Raw genomic sequence first — 19,454 nt, forward strand, 5'->3', positions numbered from 1 at the left:
GAGTAAATAAGGTTCAGGCAAAATGACAGTACTATATTCCAATCCAAGCCTTGAAAAATCCACTAGTCCAGCACAAACTGAAAAATTTCCCTGACAATTGCCATAACTTCCTGCAGAATTTCATTAAAAAGAAAAGGATACCTTCCAAATGCAAACAGAAGTTAGTAAGGCACACCGGTTTAAGTTTTCAGGCAGACATTCCCAGTGTCTCCCTGGCTTCTCAGAGCTTCTGCAAGATGCAGAAGAATGAAAATTGACTAGGTTTGTCATTCACCAACAAACAGCAAGTGGGTAAACTGAAGTCTAATTTCAAAAGGATGAACTCAGTGATATTAGACTTCCAAGTGCTGTAATTAAATAAAGACAGCAGTCTACTGAAGAATAACTTGGGCAATATTTAAAAGCTTCACATTAGTCAGGTTTTTTACAAAACATCAACATTTGTGGGACCTAAAGGGCCACAAAAAATAGTTTAGCATTAACAATATCCCAAGAAACAAAATGAAATCTGTATCATATGTTAGTCATAGAATCACAGAATCTCAGGGATGGAAGGGACCTCAGGAGATCATCTAGTCCAACCCCCTGCTCAAAGCAGGACCAATCCCCAACTAAATCATCCCAGCCAGGGCTTTGTCAAACCTGACCTTAAAAACCTCTCAGGGAAGAGATTCCACCACCTCTCTAGGGAATCCATTCCAGTACTTCACCAGCCTCCTAGTGAAAAAGTTTTTCCTAATATCCAACCTAAACCTCCCCCACTGCAACTTGAGACCATTACTCCTTGTTCTGGTACCACTGAGAACAATCTAGATCCATCCTCTTTGGAACCCCCTTTCAGGTAGTTGAAAGCAGCTATCAAATCGCCCCCTCATTCTTCTCTTCTGCAGACTAAACAATCCCAGTTCCCTCAGCCTCTCCTCATAAGTCAGTTTTGAACCATTTCACAGCCAGTTTTGAACTTTCAAATGAAGATTCCCAACAAACAAGATTTCCCAGAGTGACAGTTTGGGTCTTGGAGAATGGATGGAAAAAATTAGCGTTGGCCATATGTACATTTATAAAAGATTGAGTGTAAACTCTGCAATTATCAGCATTAGAAGTAGGACTTCTCAGTGAAGACTTAACAGGCTCAACCACAGAAGGTGACTATTAATTTGCCTCTATGAAGCCCCCTAATTTAAGTTTGCATGCTTGCCATTTCTCCAGCTTCATCCGTCTCTTGGGTTTGATACAGCAGAACAATGCCCACTAAAAATCCCTTGGAAAAGTGAAACTCTTAGGATTTATCTTCACTGACAGATTTTTGTTTAAAGCAGGATAACAAATGTGCAATAGTTATCGAACTGTAAAATCCTAAGTGAAGACAAGTCATTTGTAGTGTTTATGCCAATGTAACTAGGCAATGTCAGCACTATAACTCAGATGGTGGTTGACCTTGCCTACTGTCTCTTAAGCTAAAACTAAGGTCTTGTCTACATTTAAAAGTTAATTTGGATTAAGGTAGGGTGTGAATTTACAGTGCAACAGCTGTTCATCTAAACAGAATGAGTGTCTACACATGGAGTTATTCAGGGCAGTTAATCAGGAACAGATGAGTTTTCACAAGAGCCATTAAAAGTTTGTTAGCCTATTCTAAAGGCTGATTCAGTCAAATTTTTAAAACTAGATTAAGGCCATATCTACACTATAGATCTTACAACGGCACAGCTGTACTGATACAGCTGCACCACCGTAATATTTTCTGTATAGCCACTCTACTTCGAAGGGAGACAGCTCTCCCATCGACATAATTAAACCACCCCTAATGGGAGAGAGCATCTCCCGCCAACATAGCGCTGTCACACTGGCGCTTCTATCAGTGTAATTTTTCCAGTTATACAGACAAAAGTGCTAGTGTAGACACAGGAAAAGATAGAAAAGTGAAAGGTTTCAAAAGACCTTTCTTCTCTCCACACTTTTCTTACATACAGCTCATTAAGAGAATAATAGTTATTTTATAATCACTTTCTTTTGACTAATTTTATTCCATTTCAATTCCTCTGTTGATTGGTATTTTAGATATACCCAAAACAAATAATTACTGAAGGATTCTCTCCATTAAACTGCCTCCCACAGTTCCCAGTGTGGGCAAACAAGTTGTCCCACAACACCCTGTAAATGGGAACACAGAGCCATGTAGCAAGTTGCGATGCTAGCAGTCTTGAGATATGCTCCCAGATAAATGTATTGTCTGTCATGGCCAGATACAGCGCAAGTGTGGACACAAGGAGTGACAGCATAATGTGTGTGGGTGCACTCTCATGGGTTAGGTTACCACTGGTTAATTAACCTGTGATATCTTCACTGCATGTCTACCACAGGGTAAGCAAAGACCTTACTGATCTGTTAAATAACGTGTATAGGATCAATATGGCTCAGCTATTAGCACATTCATCTGTGTGTAGAAATAGACTTACTGAAAAAGACCCAACAGTTCATCTAATATATCACTACATCTATCACATGGTATTATACTGGATATTTCACAGGAATACAAAAGAAACAATAAAGCATCTGACCAAGTATGCAATTATAAAGTGGGGAGGAATAAGCATTCTATGGCAAGCAGTTTATGTCCTAGAACAGGAGGCAACTGGGGAGCATTTCAAATCATTGGGGTACTCCGTGACGCCACATATGTAGGTAGGTGTCCAAGTAAAAGTTAAAGTCTATGACAGCTGTTTGAAAAGATTATGGAAGCATCTTTGTGTCCTAGCCAACATTGCCTCTCTCAGTAGAATAGATTTTCAATGACCACAGATTTCTCTGAGCTGTTGCTGAGCACTTAATGGCTAATATGCATGCGCACTCATTGCACTAGTAGTAAATAATTCACTGTTTGAAATGCATTTTGGGATACCTTAAGTATAGAAGGTGCCTCCTTTGACAGAGGCAAATGCTTTAGTTACAGGAAAAAATGACAGCTTGCATTTTGTTTGACTAATTTTTAAAAATTCATGTTTCTCACAAAGCACCTTTAATAGTATCCCCTGAATGATTTTAAATTTCTTTTTAAATTTTTTTAATTAAGTGTTTATCTTCTTCGTCTGCTATTGTTTAGAAGGATTTCTCCCATACCCATCAACACTTCTGCTACTGGTTCCGGTTCTTCAGTAGCAGCAACATTGAGGCAAAGTCTCTTAACTTAAAAAAAATTCTTGGATTTATAGTCATGAGAGACAAACCTCCTTCTTTTGCCCTCTGCTCAATTACATCTGCTCTCCAGTCGCATGGAGAGGATAGGGGCCTCCTCCCCTACAGCTAAGTGCCTCTTCTCTGATCTGAACGGAAGGATGGGGGAGCGTATGCCTCAGCTAGTACTAGGTGATCTCCAGACCCTTAACAGGGTTTGAGAGTGATGGATGCCCCACCAACACTTGTTCATCCCCATCTGAACCCTGTATAGAAAAAATATTCACTAACTCCAAGACTCCAATTGCTTCCTCAGTCAGTACATGGATATAGGGAGGGAAGTCATCAGTACCACCCCAGGTTTTAAGTCACTCCCAAGTTCTATGCAGGGATCCAGGCAAGTACTCTCTATCCCCTACCTAAGGCATTATCCGTAACTATAACAGATATAAAATTTTCCAGATAGAAGAATGATTTTCAAGTTGACAGTATCCTTTTAAGGTTGCTAAATGATTTTCATTATACCAGTTTCCCCTATCTAAGGCACAAAAAGACTCTCTTTGGGATGAAAGCAATCCACACTTTGGCTCAGTCAAGAGGTGAATGTTTTTTTGGAAATTCATTGGGCTATTTTTGAGTTACCTGAGATATGTATGTGTGGGGAAGGCAGGGAAAAACCAATTTCCCCTTATCTTCTTGCATGCTTTAAAAAACCCACCGAAATTCTGAAACCTCAAATTTAGCCAGTAAATAATCCTCACTGAGGAATGGGAATTTGTCTAACCATGTAATTTTCAAATAGTCACTATATTAAGATTTGAAGGAGTTCTAGCATGCACACAGATATATGCTTTACTATGCCTTTCTACTCAGATGCAGTGTGTATGTGGCTGCCACTACAGAGAACTGTAAAAATTTCACTAGTTCTGGGGCTCTGCACATCAGAATATATCTAGGCCTCCAGAGAATAGGCAATTTGAAATAAATACTTTGAGGTGACATGAGAAAGGTTGCCAATCCTCTTACCATGCTACCTGAAGTCCAGGAGTGAAGGCCAAATTCTACAATTCAGATGTGGAAAAGGAACTGAAAAGTCTGGGGAACTCTCTTACTTCTCAAACTTTGAACCTTTCACTCTAGAGGCCCATTCTGGGTTGCAAAGCCACAGAGCATAAAAAATTTGAAAAAATGACTGGGGAACAGAGGTCTACAATCCACACACTGGCTAACAACACATCAGTACCTCTGAAGTATGCACTACTATAGTACTTTTCCTAATAAAGATTAAAAAATAAAAAAATTAAATGCAGAAACATTAAGGTTTCAGATTCAAAACTCAGACAGCAAGAAATGCAAATGTTAAAGCTCTCTTGGCAACATTAATGTATGTGCAAATTGAGCAAATAAATGTGGTCATAACCTTAATTTCGTTATTTCCATCTGTCAAATTCACAGCCTTATTACTTAAACTACAGTAAAATTAAACTAAATTAAAATGAAAATAGGTTACAGATAAGGGCCTTGTTTCTACACCAATTTTTTCCAATCTTTTGGAATCAGACATGCTCCCAAATACCTTCAAGAAAAAGAATCAATCTACAAATTACACCTGTCGCCTGATTCCACAAAGCTTTTGTACCTAGAAGTACCATTTATATAAATAGCTGTTCCGAGTTTGGAAGATCTTGCCCCTGCTTTCAAGTTCTGGAAACCAGTCTTTGTATAATGAATTATAAATTATTTCATAATAGTATTAAAGGGACCCAAAGTGCAGAACAGTCTTGCTGACAAAGATTATTTTTCTACAGTTCGGGACATTACAGCTCTGCTCTCTGATTATTAAAACATAACAAATATTCCTTACTTTCAAAAACTCTTCATGAAGCATTCATATAAAGTTGTCACATATTAGAATAGTCTGCAAAATTCAAGTTAAAAGAATCTTTTCCAAAAGGCTCTGACTCAAATTATGGTGGGTGTCTATTCACGACTATTTCATTTGAGGGAGGGATAGGGTAACAGACAACTTTTATTGGCCCTATCAATAGGCAAACTATAAAATTCCTAACATTCCTAAGTGGCCAAACCACTACTAAAGCATTTAATAACAGTCATTCATTGCAGGTTCTACTGAGAGGTAATGAAGCTTGATACTAGCTAACTACACTTCCCTTCACCTTTTAATTCATACCTCTCTCACAATCCATTGTCTTCTGGTACAGGAGGGACAATTAAACACAAGTTTGGCAAAAGATCTCAACTCTGACCCACTAAAATGTCAATAAAACCAAGTCAGTTTAAGTGGGTTTCAATATTTTTATAAATCACATATTACAGATCATAAGATAACCCTTTCAAAAATATTTCTTAAAAGGGACACAGTACAAAACCAACAACCCTGCCATTTTAAAACATGAAGGTAAAAGTGAAGTTACCAAATATTGTTCCAAAAGTTTTATTTAAAATAAAAAAGATGATTTGGGCTCTATTTAATACCTGTTAAAATTTCATTTTTTGTCCTTCAAAATATAGTCTCATGTTTAAATAGACTATCATACTTATAAAAATATGCCTAACACATTAAGAAATTGGCACTGAATGTCTCAAAAGGAGCTAACTGCAACAAGCCAATGTTTCTTATCAAGTAAGAGATCTCTCCTCTCACCTGTGCCAAGATTTAAATGTACTAGGTAGCTCATTATTACATTCATATAAGGATTTATTTCTTATTTATATTAGCCTACTGTGATTAGATACAGAAACTGTTTCCCTCCATCAGCAATTTTTGAAATTCCTACAGCAGGGAAACTCAGATGAAGGTCTCAAAGAATCACAGATTGAGGTAAACATTGTGTCATGATATTTAACAAGTAATACAAGCCATAAAATACAGAAATGAGAGGAAAAATTATCTGGCTGGAAAGTTACTAAACTGTTCAGAGTTAAGAGTTTGATTAGAGTGAAGGGGTGATAGATGGTGATCCCTACCTGTCCTCCCTACTAATATATTTGTCTTTTTCCGTAGTACAATGCTCCTTTTGAATGACCAATAACATACAACTGCAGTTTATAAAGGCAATTTCAGTGGTGATTTACAAAGGTTGGCCACAGCCAGGCAACTAGGTTATCACAGCTTCTTCTAAGCAGGCCACCAATCTAGCTGCTTTAGAAAATATTATTCTGCAAACATTGCTTTGTTAGACTGTATTTTCCATTCACTACAACAGCAATATTCATAGAGTCTCCAAACATCGCCCCCGATCTAGACCATGCACATATCACTGAATTCCAGGTGTGAGAATCAACTTCCACCAAAATAAACCTGCACAAACGTTAGCACCAGCCGTTCCCTGCATTCCTCCCACCGACACAAGCCACTGGAGAAGCAAAAGCAGCAGAGGTTTTAAAACATACCAACCATACGCACTACAGCACCCGCTCATCCCCGTGCCGTAGTCTTGTACCTTGCTGAACCCGGGCTGCTGAACCTCATCCACCTCCCCTAAACACCGCTGCCATGGGACACACGCACACTACACAGCTCAGTACTCCTTGCATATAGAAACTGTTGCCAGGCTATGGCCAGCGTCTCTTCTCCACCCACTGAAGCAGCACAATACACAAACAGGGGAGAGAGGCAGGCAGGGGCTTGATCTGTGCGCTGCGAAAAGGGCCTTAGTATGAATTCAGAAGATAAACTAGCAGCATTAGCACTCAGCACTCACTCCTCACGGCTTGCCCTAGACAGTCAGCGCTGATCTGCACCTACTGAGAGAAACACCGCGAACTGCCTGCCCTTTGCTGTCACCCACCCCACAGCCCCTTCAAACCCTTTCCCTCGTTTAAATGCATCTGCTGCAGCAACCGCAAACCCCTCTTCTGAACGAGGATTTCAGCTTGCCAAGGCCCTGCTGCAGGAGTAAAAGAAACACCGAGCTTACATTTGCGTTCCTCTTGCTATACAACCATTCTCAGCCCTGTCATGTGTGATGTCACTGTAGTACCAGTATGTGGAAGTACTATGGGAATTGTAGTCTTCTCCCTATTGTGTAATAGCTACAAAGTACAGGGCTCAAGGTAATGTACTGCAAATGTGAGAGCCCTGGAAACAGCCTCCTTACTACAGAGGATTATTGGAGCTGCCTGGGGGAAAAAAACTAAAATCTAAACCGATATGGGCACGGTGGAAAAGGGAGAAGGGCTGCAAAACTTAATTCTTCCTCCATTCCCCACCTGGGATGAAGCCCATGAAAGCTTATGCTCAAATAAATTTGTTAGTCTCTACGCTGCCGCAAGGACTCCTCAGTTGGTTTTTTTTTTTTTGCTGATACAGACCAACACGGCTAATTCTGAAACCTGTTAACAGTAATAAATCACCAACACCAGATGGCATTCACCTAAGAATTCTGGAGGAACTCAAATATGAAATTGCAGAACTACTAACTATTGTATGTAATCTATCACTAAAATCAGTCTCTGTACCAGATGACTGGGAGGTTAGCTAATATACCAATTTTTAAAAATAACTTCAGAGGAGATCCTGGCAATTACAGTCCAGTGAGCCTAACTTCAATACTGAGCAAACTGGTAGAAACTATAGTAAAGAATAGAATTTTCAGACACCTAGATAAACATGATTTATTGGGGAAAAGTCAACACAGCTTTTGTAAAGGGAAGTTATGCCTCACCAATCTATTAGAATTCTTTGAGGGAGTCAACAAGCACGGGGATAAGGGTGATCCAGTCAATATAATGTACTTGGATTTTCAGAAAGCCTTTGACAAGGTCCGTCACCAAAGACTCTTAAGGAAACTACGTAGCCACTGGATAAGAGGGAAGGTCCTCTCATGGATCAGTAACAGGTTGAAAGACTGGAAACAAAGGGTAGGAATCAATGGTCCATTTTCACAATGCAGAGAGGTGAACAATGGATCTGTCGGACCTGTACTGTTCAACATATTCATTAATGATCTGGAAAGGGGGTGAACAGTGAAGTGGCAATGTTTCCAGACAATAAAAAATTATCAAGATAGTTAAATCCAAAGCAGACTGTCAAGAATTAGCAGCATCTCACAAAACTGGGGGACTGAGTGGCAACAACATGGCAGATGAAATTCAGTGTTGATAAGTGCAAAGAAATGCACATCGGCAAAAAAATAATCCCAATTATAAATATATAATGATGGGTTCTAAATTAGCTGTTACCCCTTGACGGGGGGGAAGGGTGTTGGAGTTATATGGATAGTTGTATGAAAACATATGCCCAATGCACAGCAGCGGTCAAAAAGGCAACAATGGTAGGAACTACTAGGGCTGGGACAGAAAATATCTTAATGCCAATGTATAAATCCACAGTGTGCCTACACCCTGAATACTATCCAGTTCTTGTTGCCCCATCTCAAAAAAGATATTGTGGAACTGGAAACGGTTAACATAAGGGCAAAAACATGATCAAGGGTATACGGAACAGCTTCCATATGAGAAGTGACTAAAAAGATTGAGGTGTTCATCTTAGAAAAGAAATAACTGGAGGGGGGGATATGATCGAGATCTATAAAATCATGAATGGAAAAAGTGGATAGAGAAGTGTTATTTACCCACAAAACATAAACCAGGGGTCACCCAATTAAATTAATAGGCAGCAGGTTTAATACAAATAAGAGGAAGTACTTTTTCACACAACCAACCTGTGGAACTAATTTCCAAGGGATGAAGTGATGGCCAAAAGCACAACACGGTTCAAAAAAAGAACTGGATAAGTTAATGAAATATATGTTCTTATAATAGCCATTGATAGACCTAAGAACGGCCATACTGGGTCAAACCAAAGGTCTGTCTAGTCCCGTATCCTGTCTTTCAACAGTGGCCAATGCCAGGTGCTTCAGAGGAAATGAACAGAATAGATAATCATCAAGTGATCCATCCCTCGATTAGCCAAGATGGTCAAGGACGCAACCCCATGCTCAGGGTGACCCTATATCTCTGACTACCAGAAGCCAAGAGTGGAAGACAAGAGTAGATCCATAATTACCCTGTTCTGTACATTGCCCTTGAAGGTCTGGTATGGGCCAATGTCAAAGACAGGATACTGAGCATGATGGACCATGGTCTGACCCAGTATGGCAATTCTTATGTTAGAAGCTGAAGGGGTTGGTTGACTTTTCACAATCGCACACCATACCAAACACTCCACACTATATATGGCAACTTGATGCTGAATTAGCATGTTATTTTCTATGTACGGTTTGCAGTCCAGGAGGCAATAGATAATTTCTGTTCTTAATAACAAACTTTGGCAGCATCTACAGTAACAAGTTTGATGCCATTTTTCAGCAATAGTGCATCTGCACCAATATAAGCACTAGTGTAGATCACACTTGAGTGTTTCCAGCATTGTGCCCTGAACTCATGCTTTCAGGGCCGGCTCCAGACCCCAGCGTGCCAAGCGTGCGCTTGGGGCGGCATTTTGCCTGGAGGGTGGCAGGCGGCTCCGGCGGACCTCCCGCAGGCATGACTGCGGATGCTCCACCGGAGCTGCGGGACCAGCAGACCCTGCACAGGCACGTCTGCAAGAGGTCCCCCGGAGCCGCGGGACCGGCGACCGCCAGTGCGCCCCCCGCGGCGTGCCGCCGTGCTTGGGGCGGCCAAATTCCTAGAGCCGCCCCTGCATGCTTTGACCAAGAATTCATAGATTGTAAGGCCAGACAGAACCATTGTGATCACTAGTCTTACCGCCTGTATAATACAGGTCTTATGACTTCCCTGAATTAATTCCTGTTTGAACTAGAGCTTACATTTTAGGAAAAAAACCATCCAATTGTGATTTAAATATTGCTACTGATGGAGAATCAACCACAGCCCTTGGTAAGTTGTTCCAATGGCCTTACTGTGAAAAAAACTGCACCTTATTAATTATTTACTGTGTATTACTGTAGCTCTTAGTAGCCTTAATTCCAGTCTAAATTTGTCCAGGTTCAACTTCCAGCCTTTGGCTCCTGTTACACCTTTGTCTACTAGACTGCCTATGATCAAATTTCTGTTCCCCATGTAGGCACTTGTAGACTGTGATTTAAGTCACTCCTTAATCTTCTCTTTGTTCAACTAAACAGACTGAGTTCCTGGCGTCTATCATTATACAGCATTTTTTCCAATCTTTTAATTATTTTGGTGGCTCTTCTCTGAATCCTCTCCAATGTATCAACATCTTTTTTGAGTTGTTGACACCTGCATGTGGCAGGCGCACAAGGCCAAATATTGAGGTAATATAACTTCACTACTCCTTGTCATGATTCCCATTTACACATCCAAAGATCACATTAGCCCTTTTGACCATGGTATTACAGTAGACACTTACACTCCACTAACTGGGGGAGGAAAGCTAGCTCAGTGATTTGAGCATTGGCCTACTAAACCCAGGGTTAATCCTTGAAGGGGCCATTTAGGGATCTGGGGCAAAAATCTGTCAGGGGATTGGACTAGATGACCTCCTGAGGCCCCTTCCAACCCTGATATTCTATGATTATCCATCATGACCCCAAACTCTTTTTCAGTCTCTGTCCGCCGTTCTCTAATTAGGGCCTACATTTTTTATTCCAAGATGTAGACATTTACATTTGGATGTATTAAAACACATTTTATTAATTCAAGGCACAGTTCTGCAAATGCTTGAAGCCAGTCTATATGGTACTTATATAGATGCTAAAAAAACAAGCATTAACTTAACTGGTACAAACATGACTGCTGATGGCTACAAATAAAGTTTGACAGCAGAATTTCATACCTGTTTGACCCCTGGCAGGGAAGGGGGGGACAAAAGACCAAAACATGAATCTACTAAAAAAATCTATTCATTCAAATATCATAATTTCCACTGCATCATAGGTTTGAGAATAGCACTTCACAGAAATATAAGAAAATACACAGTCCCTGTTCTGAAGGGCTTACAACTTATGTAAAAGCAAAATAAAAACTTGAAACTGACAGAGCCATCAAAATGAAGTTTGAGACACTGTAGCTGACACTAAAAATGTGATAAACTTTAAATTATTATGAACGGGTGGGGAGTGTATTCCAGAGTCAGTTTTTTTTAAGAATGGATACTAGATTTATTAACAATACACAGACTCTCCCCATCCCAAAACAGTATGTAAAGCCCCCTGTTGGCTCTGCACAAGTACGTAAACATAGCTGTGAAAAAATCAGTCAAGATATGCCAGCTAGTTCTACTCCACTAAGACCATAAGGAATTTAAAAAAAATGCATGCCTGATACAAAAGATATCATGAACAGCAGAGAACAAACCACACTCCCACATTCTATATATAGTAAGTTTTATAGAATGCAAGCTTCCACTCATAATCCTGTCTAGCAAGTTAGTTGGCTCAAGATTTACAAATGCTTTAGCTGAACAGTAACGGTTGATCGAAATATTGAAATATCTACCAATATCTGAAAGTGCTTGTCTAGCAGCTTTTGTACCAATTTAAATCAGGAAAAAAAACTTATTCCGTTAAATCGATTAAACCACCTAAACAATGAGGAGTCCGGTGGCACCTTAAAGACAGATTTATTTGAGCATAAGCTTTTGTCGGTAAAAACCCATTTCTTCACATGCACTTCTCCATGCATCTGAAGTGGGTTTTTAACCATGAAAGCTTATGCCCAAATAAATGTCTTTAGGGTGCCATCGGATTTGTCGTTGTTTTTGTGGATACAGACTAACATGGCTACCCCTCTAATACTCAACCACCTAGTATACATGCAGTTATACCAGTAGAAGAGTGATCATATTGTACTCAATCAGTACAGCTCCCTATTGTGGATTCAACTGAATAGGTACAAAAGCTACGTGTAGACAGACTTTAAGTATTACCAGCGATCCTTATATTTTCCTTGCTTTTTTCATCATTAGAGATAACGGAATGAGAACAGCCTTCCTTTTTCTACTGCAATATTTCAAAACTGAATGTGAAGGATAAAATGCATTTAATTTTTATTTCAGGTTCAGTAAAAGCTACTTTATTCCTCTTCGCATTCTCTTAACATCTGAAGTTTCAGCACAAATGACTTCTGCCTCCTTGTACTGTAGTTCAAGCTTTTGTACTTGTTTACTTCACAACTCTCCTCTGACATCCCTCAGTTCAGAAATGACACTATTTTCTGTAGCCCACCACCTCTCACATTCTTTCACTTCTCCCTATAACCACTTAACAAATTTCTGGCAGGAATATGTATGATAGAGATGGGAAAAGGAAGATGTGTCTTCATTTTCACATATAAATATATATAATTTACCATATAAGAACTAAGTCACAGCCATCATTTATACTGTTTTGCAATATCAATAAAAAGCACTAAGGTATCCTCTTGTTCTCAAAACTGCATAACATCCTTGAATTGTTAACATCAGTTCTTCATGAAATAGATTTTAATATTTATCCACACCCTAGTGATTTTAGAAATAATTCAGAGTCTAGGCTGTCCAACCACCACTAAGGGCTAGTCTACACTTACCTGCCAGGTCGACGCGGTGAGTTCGACTTCTTGGAGTTCGAACTATCGCGTCTAATCTGGACACGATAGTTCGAACTCCCCGCGCGCTCCGGTTGACTCCGGTACTCCACCACTGCAAACAGCGGTGGTGGAGTTGACCTTGGAGCCGCGGACTTCGATCCCGCGGCGTCTGGACGGGTAAGTAGTTCGAACTAGGGTACTTCGAGTTCAGCTACGCTATTCACGTAGCTGAACTTGCGTACCCTAGTTCGACCCCCGCCCTTAGTGTAGACCTGCCCTAAGTCAGTTTATACAGTAGGAGCACTTCACCTGTATAGAAATAGTGGTATACTATACCAGCAAAGTGATCTTAACTTATACAGGCAACACTTCACTTTTACTGGTACAGCTTATTCCACCCCTTGCTTCCCTGAGCAAAACAAGCTATACCAATAAAACCACTTTTTGGCCACTAAAATTGCATCTGCCGGCACAGCTATGTTAGGGCTTGGCTCCACTTGCAATTTAGAGCACATTAAAGCAGCCCTGGGCCCCCTAGCTCACTACCCATCCACACTGGCAAGGCACGTAGCGCACTCTGACTCCAGAGCTAGAGCGCTCCTGGTACTCCACCTCGGCGAGAAGATTAACACTTGGTACACATTGGCTGAAACACCGGGGCTGTGAACGAGGTGTTGCATTACTGCACTCTGATCAGCCTCTGGAAACATCCCATCCCCTTAAGTCAAGTGGCCACTCTTGTCATTGTTTTGGAATCACTGCAGGCATGCCGATATGCCCTGTGAAAGCTCCTTTTCTGACAGCCGGCATGCTTATCTGCACCGAGACAAAGCAACCATTACTGTGGAATGCTGCGTGTGAGAGAGAGGCAGGGGGTGTGTTTATTGCTGTCTGAACTTACAAGACAGCATGCTGACATGCTCTCAGCCCCCCCCAAAACACTGTCTCTCCCCCCACATACACACAACATACTCCCTGTCACACTCCACCCCATCCCCCTGATTTGAAAAGCATGTAGCAGCCACTTGCATGCTGGGATAGCTACCACAATGCACTGCTCTCTGTGGCCATTGCAAGAGCTGCTCAAGTGGCCATGCCAGTGCGCTTGCAGCTGTCAGTGTGGACAGATTGCAGCGCTTTACCTACTGCACTCTATGAAGGCTGGTTTAACTCACGGTGCTCTACATCTGCAAGTGTAGCCATGCCCTTAGTCAGGGACCACACCCTATCCCAGATGAACAGAGCTAGGCCAGCAGAAGTCTGTAAGATAAACATGGTCTGAAGTTTTAGTGTCCTTGTGGCAGTAGATAACTTCCCTCAATTACATTTTCAATAAGATGGGAAGATACATTAACAGTCACCTCTGTACAGCGCTTAAAGTGGTCTGAAAAAAAGCCTGGGAGGGGAGAGAGTCATACTCTGGGAGCAACAGCTTCAGGAAGTGATTAAAGTGACCCAGCTTGATTTTTAATTGCTCTTTCCAGGTCTGCAAACACCCCCCCCCCCCACAAACCCTTTAAGCACTGTGGTGGGACGGTCTGAACACGATCTAGCAGGCAGGAGGGCAGCGGTAGCAGGGAGGGTGGCTGGCTGGCAAGACCCCAAGCAGCAGGCAGAAAATTGGGTTACCCATTGCTGCTGCCAGTGCTGGTGGAGGGGTCAGTCCGGTGTGGCAGCAGCCTGCCCCATCAGCAGGTAGGTACCACAGTGGTGGGCACTTAGAAAGCCCTGGGCGGGGAGTGTGTGTGTGGGGGGGGGTCACTGCCCCACCAGGCAAATGGAAGGGAGCAGCCCAGCCCCCCACTGCCAGGGAAGTGGGGGGGCCTGTCACACCCACCCCAATATTTGAGGCGAGGGGAGCACCCCCAACAGAGCAGCAAGGCGCATCCGCCCCCCTACCCTCCAGGGGGAAGGAGGATGAGGATTCTCGCCCGCCCCTAGTACGGCGCGGGAGGGGAGCACCCCCAGGCACAAGCGCCCCCACAGACAAGCAGGACACACTCCCCCGCCCCCAACCACATGGGGGCGGAGGGACGGGACGAAGCTCCCTCCTAGCTCCGCCCACCGAAGAACAGGGCACAGCCTCGGCGGGAGGCTCCGGTCCGACCGCTACCCGTCCCGGAGGGGGTGGGGGCGAGTGGGGCTTGGCCTCGCCTCCGGCCACGAGGCCCTCGCGAAGGGGGGGGGAGCCACCATTTCACCCCTCCACCAGCACCCCCTTCGCCCGGGCGCGAGATGGTGGCGCCCGCCGAGTCCATTTCACCCACTGACAGGTGAGCGGCTCCCCAACCGCCCTCCCGCCCCGGGCGCGAGGCGCGGCGGGAGCCAGGCGCGTGGGCGGAGGAGCCAACGGTCTCCCTCCTCCCGTCCGCGCGCGCTTTCTCTCCCGTCTCTCAGCGCGCGCGCGCTCTTTCCCACCCTGCGGTCGCCCAATCTGCGGGCAGAGCGGGATGAAGGGCGCGCGGCAGGGGAAGGGGAACCGCCTTGACAACCAATGGGGAGGGGGGCGTGAGATTGGGATAGGTCGCGGGGAGAAATTATTGTAGGAGGCGGGGCCTGGGACAAACAGGGTTAGACGGCTGCGTGAGGGACCATCGACGGACCAGTCCACGCTTAGAACGGGGGGAAGGGGGAGCCACATCAGGAGAGAGCGTGTGGGCACAGGGGGATTACGTGAAAATCACGTCAGGGTTGGGAAGGAAGAACGTTGGTGGGGGGGGGCGGGGAGGTGTGGTTAGGGCAAACCATTTCAGGGTTAGAAGGGAGAAACGGGTAACTTGGGGCAAACCATTTCAGGGTTAACAGGGCTGGGACGAACCAGTTCAGAGGTAGAAGGGAGATTGGGGGCAAACCATTTCAGAGTTAGAAGGGGCAGTGTGGGGCCTGGGTCAATCATTTCAGAGTTAGAAGGGAGAACAGAGGGGATTGAGGGCAAACCATTTCAGGGCTGGGGCAAACCATGTCAGGGTTAGAAGGGGCCTGGGCGGAGAGCAAAGCGTCAGGAACGGTGGGAGGGAAGTGAGGGCAAACCATTTCAGGATTAGAAGAGAGCGTGGGGGAGTTGGAGCAAACCATTTCCGGGTTGGGAAGGGTAGGAGCACCAGGAGTTACTTTGGGACCCAAGAGCAGGACCTGGGCTATGGCCCTTGTTTCCTCAGCCAGTTCCGTGCCCAACTCCTGGTGTGAAATGGGAAGTTGGGGGCCCATTCTCAGCAGCCCAGTGTGTGCACGTGAAAGCCACTGTCAGTATCTGCGCTAACTGGCTGCACTGGGGCCAGTTTCAGGGCAGTGGCCTGGACCTGCAGGCTGGGTTGATGCTGCACTCACCTGCTTACTGTAGAAAAATTACTTGGCTTTTTTGTGTTTCTAAATCAAAAGGAGTCAAACCCTTGGAGGCATGTTCCACCCACATCCCACCCGCCGGACTTCCCCTTACATTCAGGGTCACTCAGGGCAAAGATTGAAGGTGCAATACATCTCCCCCCTGCCCACAGGAGTGAGATTGGGAACTTGAGAGCCAGTTGTGGACCAGGACCAACCCACAGCAGCACAGAGGTGCAACTGCAGAAAGAGCTCTGCTCAAGCCTATGCTGGAGCATGCTAGTGCATACAGAATCATCACTGAATTTAGCTGCTAAAATCTAAGAAATTAAAGTCTCCCATAATCACTCAATTCCTAGTAGCATTTATTTCTTTAAAAATAGTAGAGATCTCTATCCCATATCCAAATTGGATCTTGAGGGCGATCTGTAGGAGACCCCAAGCACTATCCCACTATCCCTTTATCATCTTTTTCCCCCATGGAGGTGCTAGATTTTAACAGGCAAAACAATGTATTTTTCCCTAGCATTCTCAGAAATGGATTAATTGTTTTGGCTGAAATTTCCCCAAAACATTTAGTCCATACCACTGGCCACAGAAACATGGTGAGGAAAATTTCAGCCTAGTTAAAGTTTGCCAAAGTTATAAGAAACTGAAAACAGAGTCTTATAATGGAAAGTGTTGATCAATTTTAGTAATAGGTGGTCCTATCAGCCTTGCCTTTAGTAATGTGTTTTAGTGGCAGTGTGCTTGCAGTGATGTGTTTTTTTCTCTGTAGTGGTTGTTTTTCTTAATTTTTGCTGAGATTAGTCATTGAAAGACCTAGTGAGACAACATCAAACAAACATTTTAGTGAATGTGAAAAACAGTGGAAGGAAAAAGAAGTCCACTGTTTATTTTCCATTTTTTGACCAATTCATGTTAAATTTAATTAAATTACATATCGCGTCTCCATAAAATAATAGATTTGTCTATTTCATTTGTCTAATAACGTATTTTAAGATTAATTAGATGTACTCTATTATTTACCACCTGTAAGTATATTTCAATGCAACCTCAAAACAAGCAAAGCCATTTTTTCCTAACTTTGATGCCTAATTGGAAGTGCTTAAGTGCATGCATAAGCATCTAACTCAGGGGTCAGCAACCTTTCAGAAGTGGTGTGCCGAATCTTCATTTATTCACTCTATTTTAAGGTTTCGCGTGCCAGTAATACATTTTAACATTTTAGAAGGTCTCTTTCTATAAGTCTATAATATATAACTAAACTATTGTTGTATGTAAAATAAATAAGGTTTTAAAAATGTTTAAGAAGCTTCATTTAAAATTAAATTAAAATGCAGAGCCCTCCGGACCGGTGGCCAGGACCCCGGCAGTGTGAGTGCTACTGAAAATCAGCTCGCGTGCTGTGCTCGGCACGTGTGCCATAGGTTGCCTAACCCTGATCTAACTAAAATAGTTTGATTTTCAGAAGTGCTGAACACATACAGCTCCCTTTGATACCAATGGGCATTGCTTAATACCTCTGACAATCAAGCCATTTTCAGTTAGTTGCCTATATTATGTGTTTAGGTGTCTAACTTTAGGCATCCACATTTGAAAATTGTGATCTGTGTTATATATATATATATATATATATATATATATATCCAGCCCTTGGTAATATAAAAGCCTTTCACATATTAAGAGGCATTAAGAAATGTGTGTATGTAGCTGAAATAACAGATATGGTGCCCATGAAAAGAAGAGAGAGTGTTTATTCATGCTGCATGTACAGTAGTACAGTATAAATATTCTGAAAAGAGCTTGCGCAATTGGTGGCAGAGGGAAAAGCTTTTCTTGACAAACCAGCATAAGCATATCCTACACAGTGTCTCATCACATTCAGAGAATCCAGAAAGTCTAAAGTTCAAACTTAAAAACAAAACAAAAAACTCTGTAAGCAACCTAAGAACCGACTGATACTGAGGAAACTTACATAATCTAAAAAGACTGCACTAAAAAGACTCTTCAGGGACTTATTCCTATGTCAATACCATAGCCAAACAATTCTTCAAATCGCACAAAAATATCCTTGCCCCAAAAAAATGAAAATAGAGGCCTTTTTTCATTTTTTTCCTTCGTGGCTAAGTAGCCAAGCATCACTTATACGTCGTATTTATGGATTTCATGACAAGAATTTCAGCAAAAATAATAGAGTGATTATTATCTGACTGAGTTTATTTGACCAAGTTTGGAAATTAACTGCCGGTTTGATCTCTCACTTAATAGGTAAAGAAGAAGGTAGACAGTTCTTTCATTTCAAGCTGCATCAACATTTTTTAAAATGTAACCCTAGAAAATAGTGTCTAACTTTTGCTGACTTTATAAACAATTTTATGTAACAGGCTAAATTGGACTTTTGTTACCTTGGACAACTTGGAGTACTTCTGCACCACAGTACCCTCATCAAGATTAACACTTGGGTTGAGTTTAGCAAAGCTTGGATGGAACACTTCAAATGGGAGCTGCCAATAAACATTTTAAGAACAAAAACAAAAAGGTAACTTATTTCACAATGATGATTAGATTTTCAACCCTCTATGTAACTGAAGAATACTGGGACAACTGCTGTCATTGAGAAGGATTCCTTTTATCTTTTATAGTCCCAGTTCCTCTTGGGTCTTAATAGATGCTTTTATTTTTAAATATTTAACACGTGATATTATTTCTTGGAGGGCTTTAAGAACAGATTAGACAAACACCTATCAGGGATGGTCTCATTGCAGGGGACTGGACTAGATGACCTATTGAGGTTTCTTGCTGTCCTGCATTTCTATGATTCTTTAACAATTTTCTTATATCCCAAAGGCAGTTTAGTTTTGTAGCATCAGAACGATGACTATCGGACAAACTTGGCACTGATAGTAACAGTGTACAAGGACAAGTCTTCAATATCAGTGCTAGTTAAAACACAGGTGGTTGTACTGGCATTAAGGAGGGAGGCACAACAGTGGCCAAAAGATTGCAGCTACCCACTGCTCCTGTCCAATAGTGACAGGTAATCTGTAAAGAAAAACTGTGTGTTTGTTGTTTTTTTTTAAATGAAGAAAAATGATGATCCCAATCTGCACGTGGAGATTTATATAAAAAGCTCAAGGAGCTGCTTTATTGACCACCTACAACAATCCTTCTTGTGCACCTTCTTGCTCTTTAAGGTATTAATGATATCATCCATTGCAGGAGAAATGGCAGAAAGTGAACTCCGTCTTGACAGGGAACAAGCCTTCCAGTTCATCTTTAACTTCCTGTTCTGGTAGTTAGAGAATGCTTAATTTAACATCTTGACATTGATCCAGAATGGGCTAAGACCACATTGACTACAGTGGGCATATGAGCAGACCCCTTCTTTGAAGACAAGCACATCTGCCAATCTAACGTACTACTATCACTGAAAAATAAAAGAC

General features: G+C 42.3%; 1 protein-coding gene across 4 annotated transcripts in view; it reads right to left on the bottom strand.

Annotated features, from left to right (window-relative positions):
- LOC123362986 (meiosis-specific coiled-coil domain-containing protein MEIOC-like) overlaps positions 1-14,375 on the bottom strand; it is a 51,715-nt gene extending 37,340 nt beyond the window's left edge. Inside the window, exon 1 of one of the 4 annotated variants that reach the window (XM_045003607.1) lies at positions 14,317-14,375. Coding sequence is in view for 1 of the 4 variants with exons in the window: in XM_045003604.1 (XP_044859539.1) it covers positions 5,039-5,062 (24 nt within the window). In the remaining 3 variants the exon portion in view is untranslated. Of the gene's footprint in view, positions 1-5,038; positions 5,121-6,588; positions 6,637-7,115; positions 7,252-14,316 lie in introns of those variants that run through there. The other 3 variants (XM_045003605.1, XM_045003606.1, XM_045003604.1) reach the window with 3 other exon arrangements.
- Positions 14,376-19,454: the final 5,079 nt, after the last annotated feature.

The sequence above is a fragment of the Mauremys mutica genome, chromosome 2, assembly GCF_020497125.1.
Source record: "Mauremys mutica isolate MM-2020 ecotype Southern chromosome 2, ASM2049712v1, whole genome shotgun sequence".
NCBI lineage: Eukaryota > Metazoa > Chordata > Testudines > Geoemydidae > Mauremys > Mauremys mutica.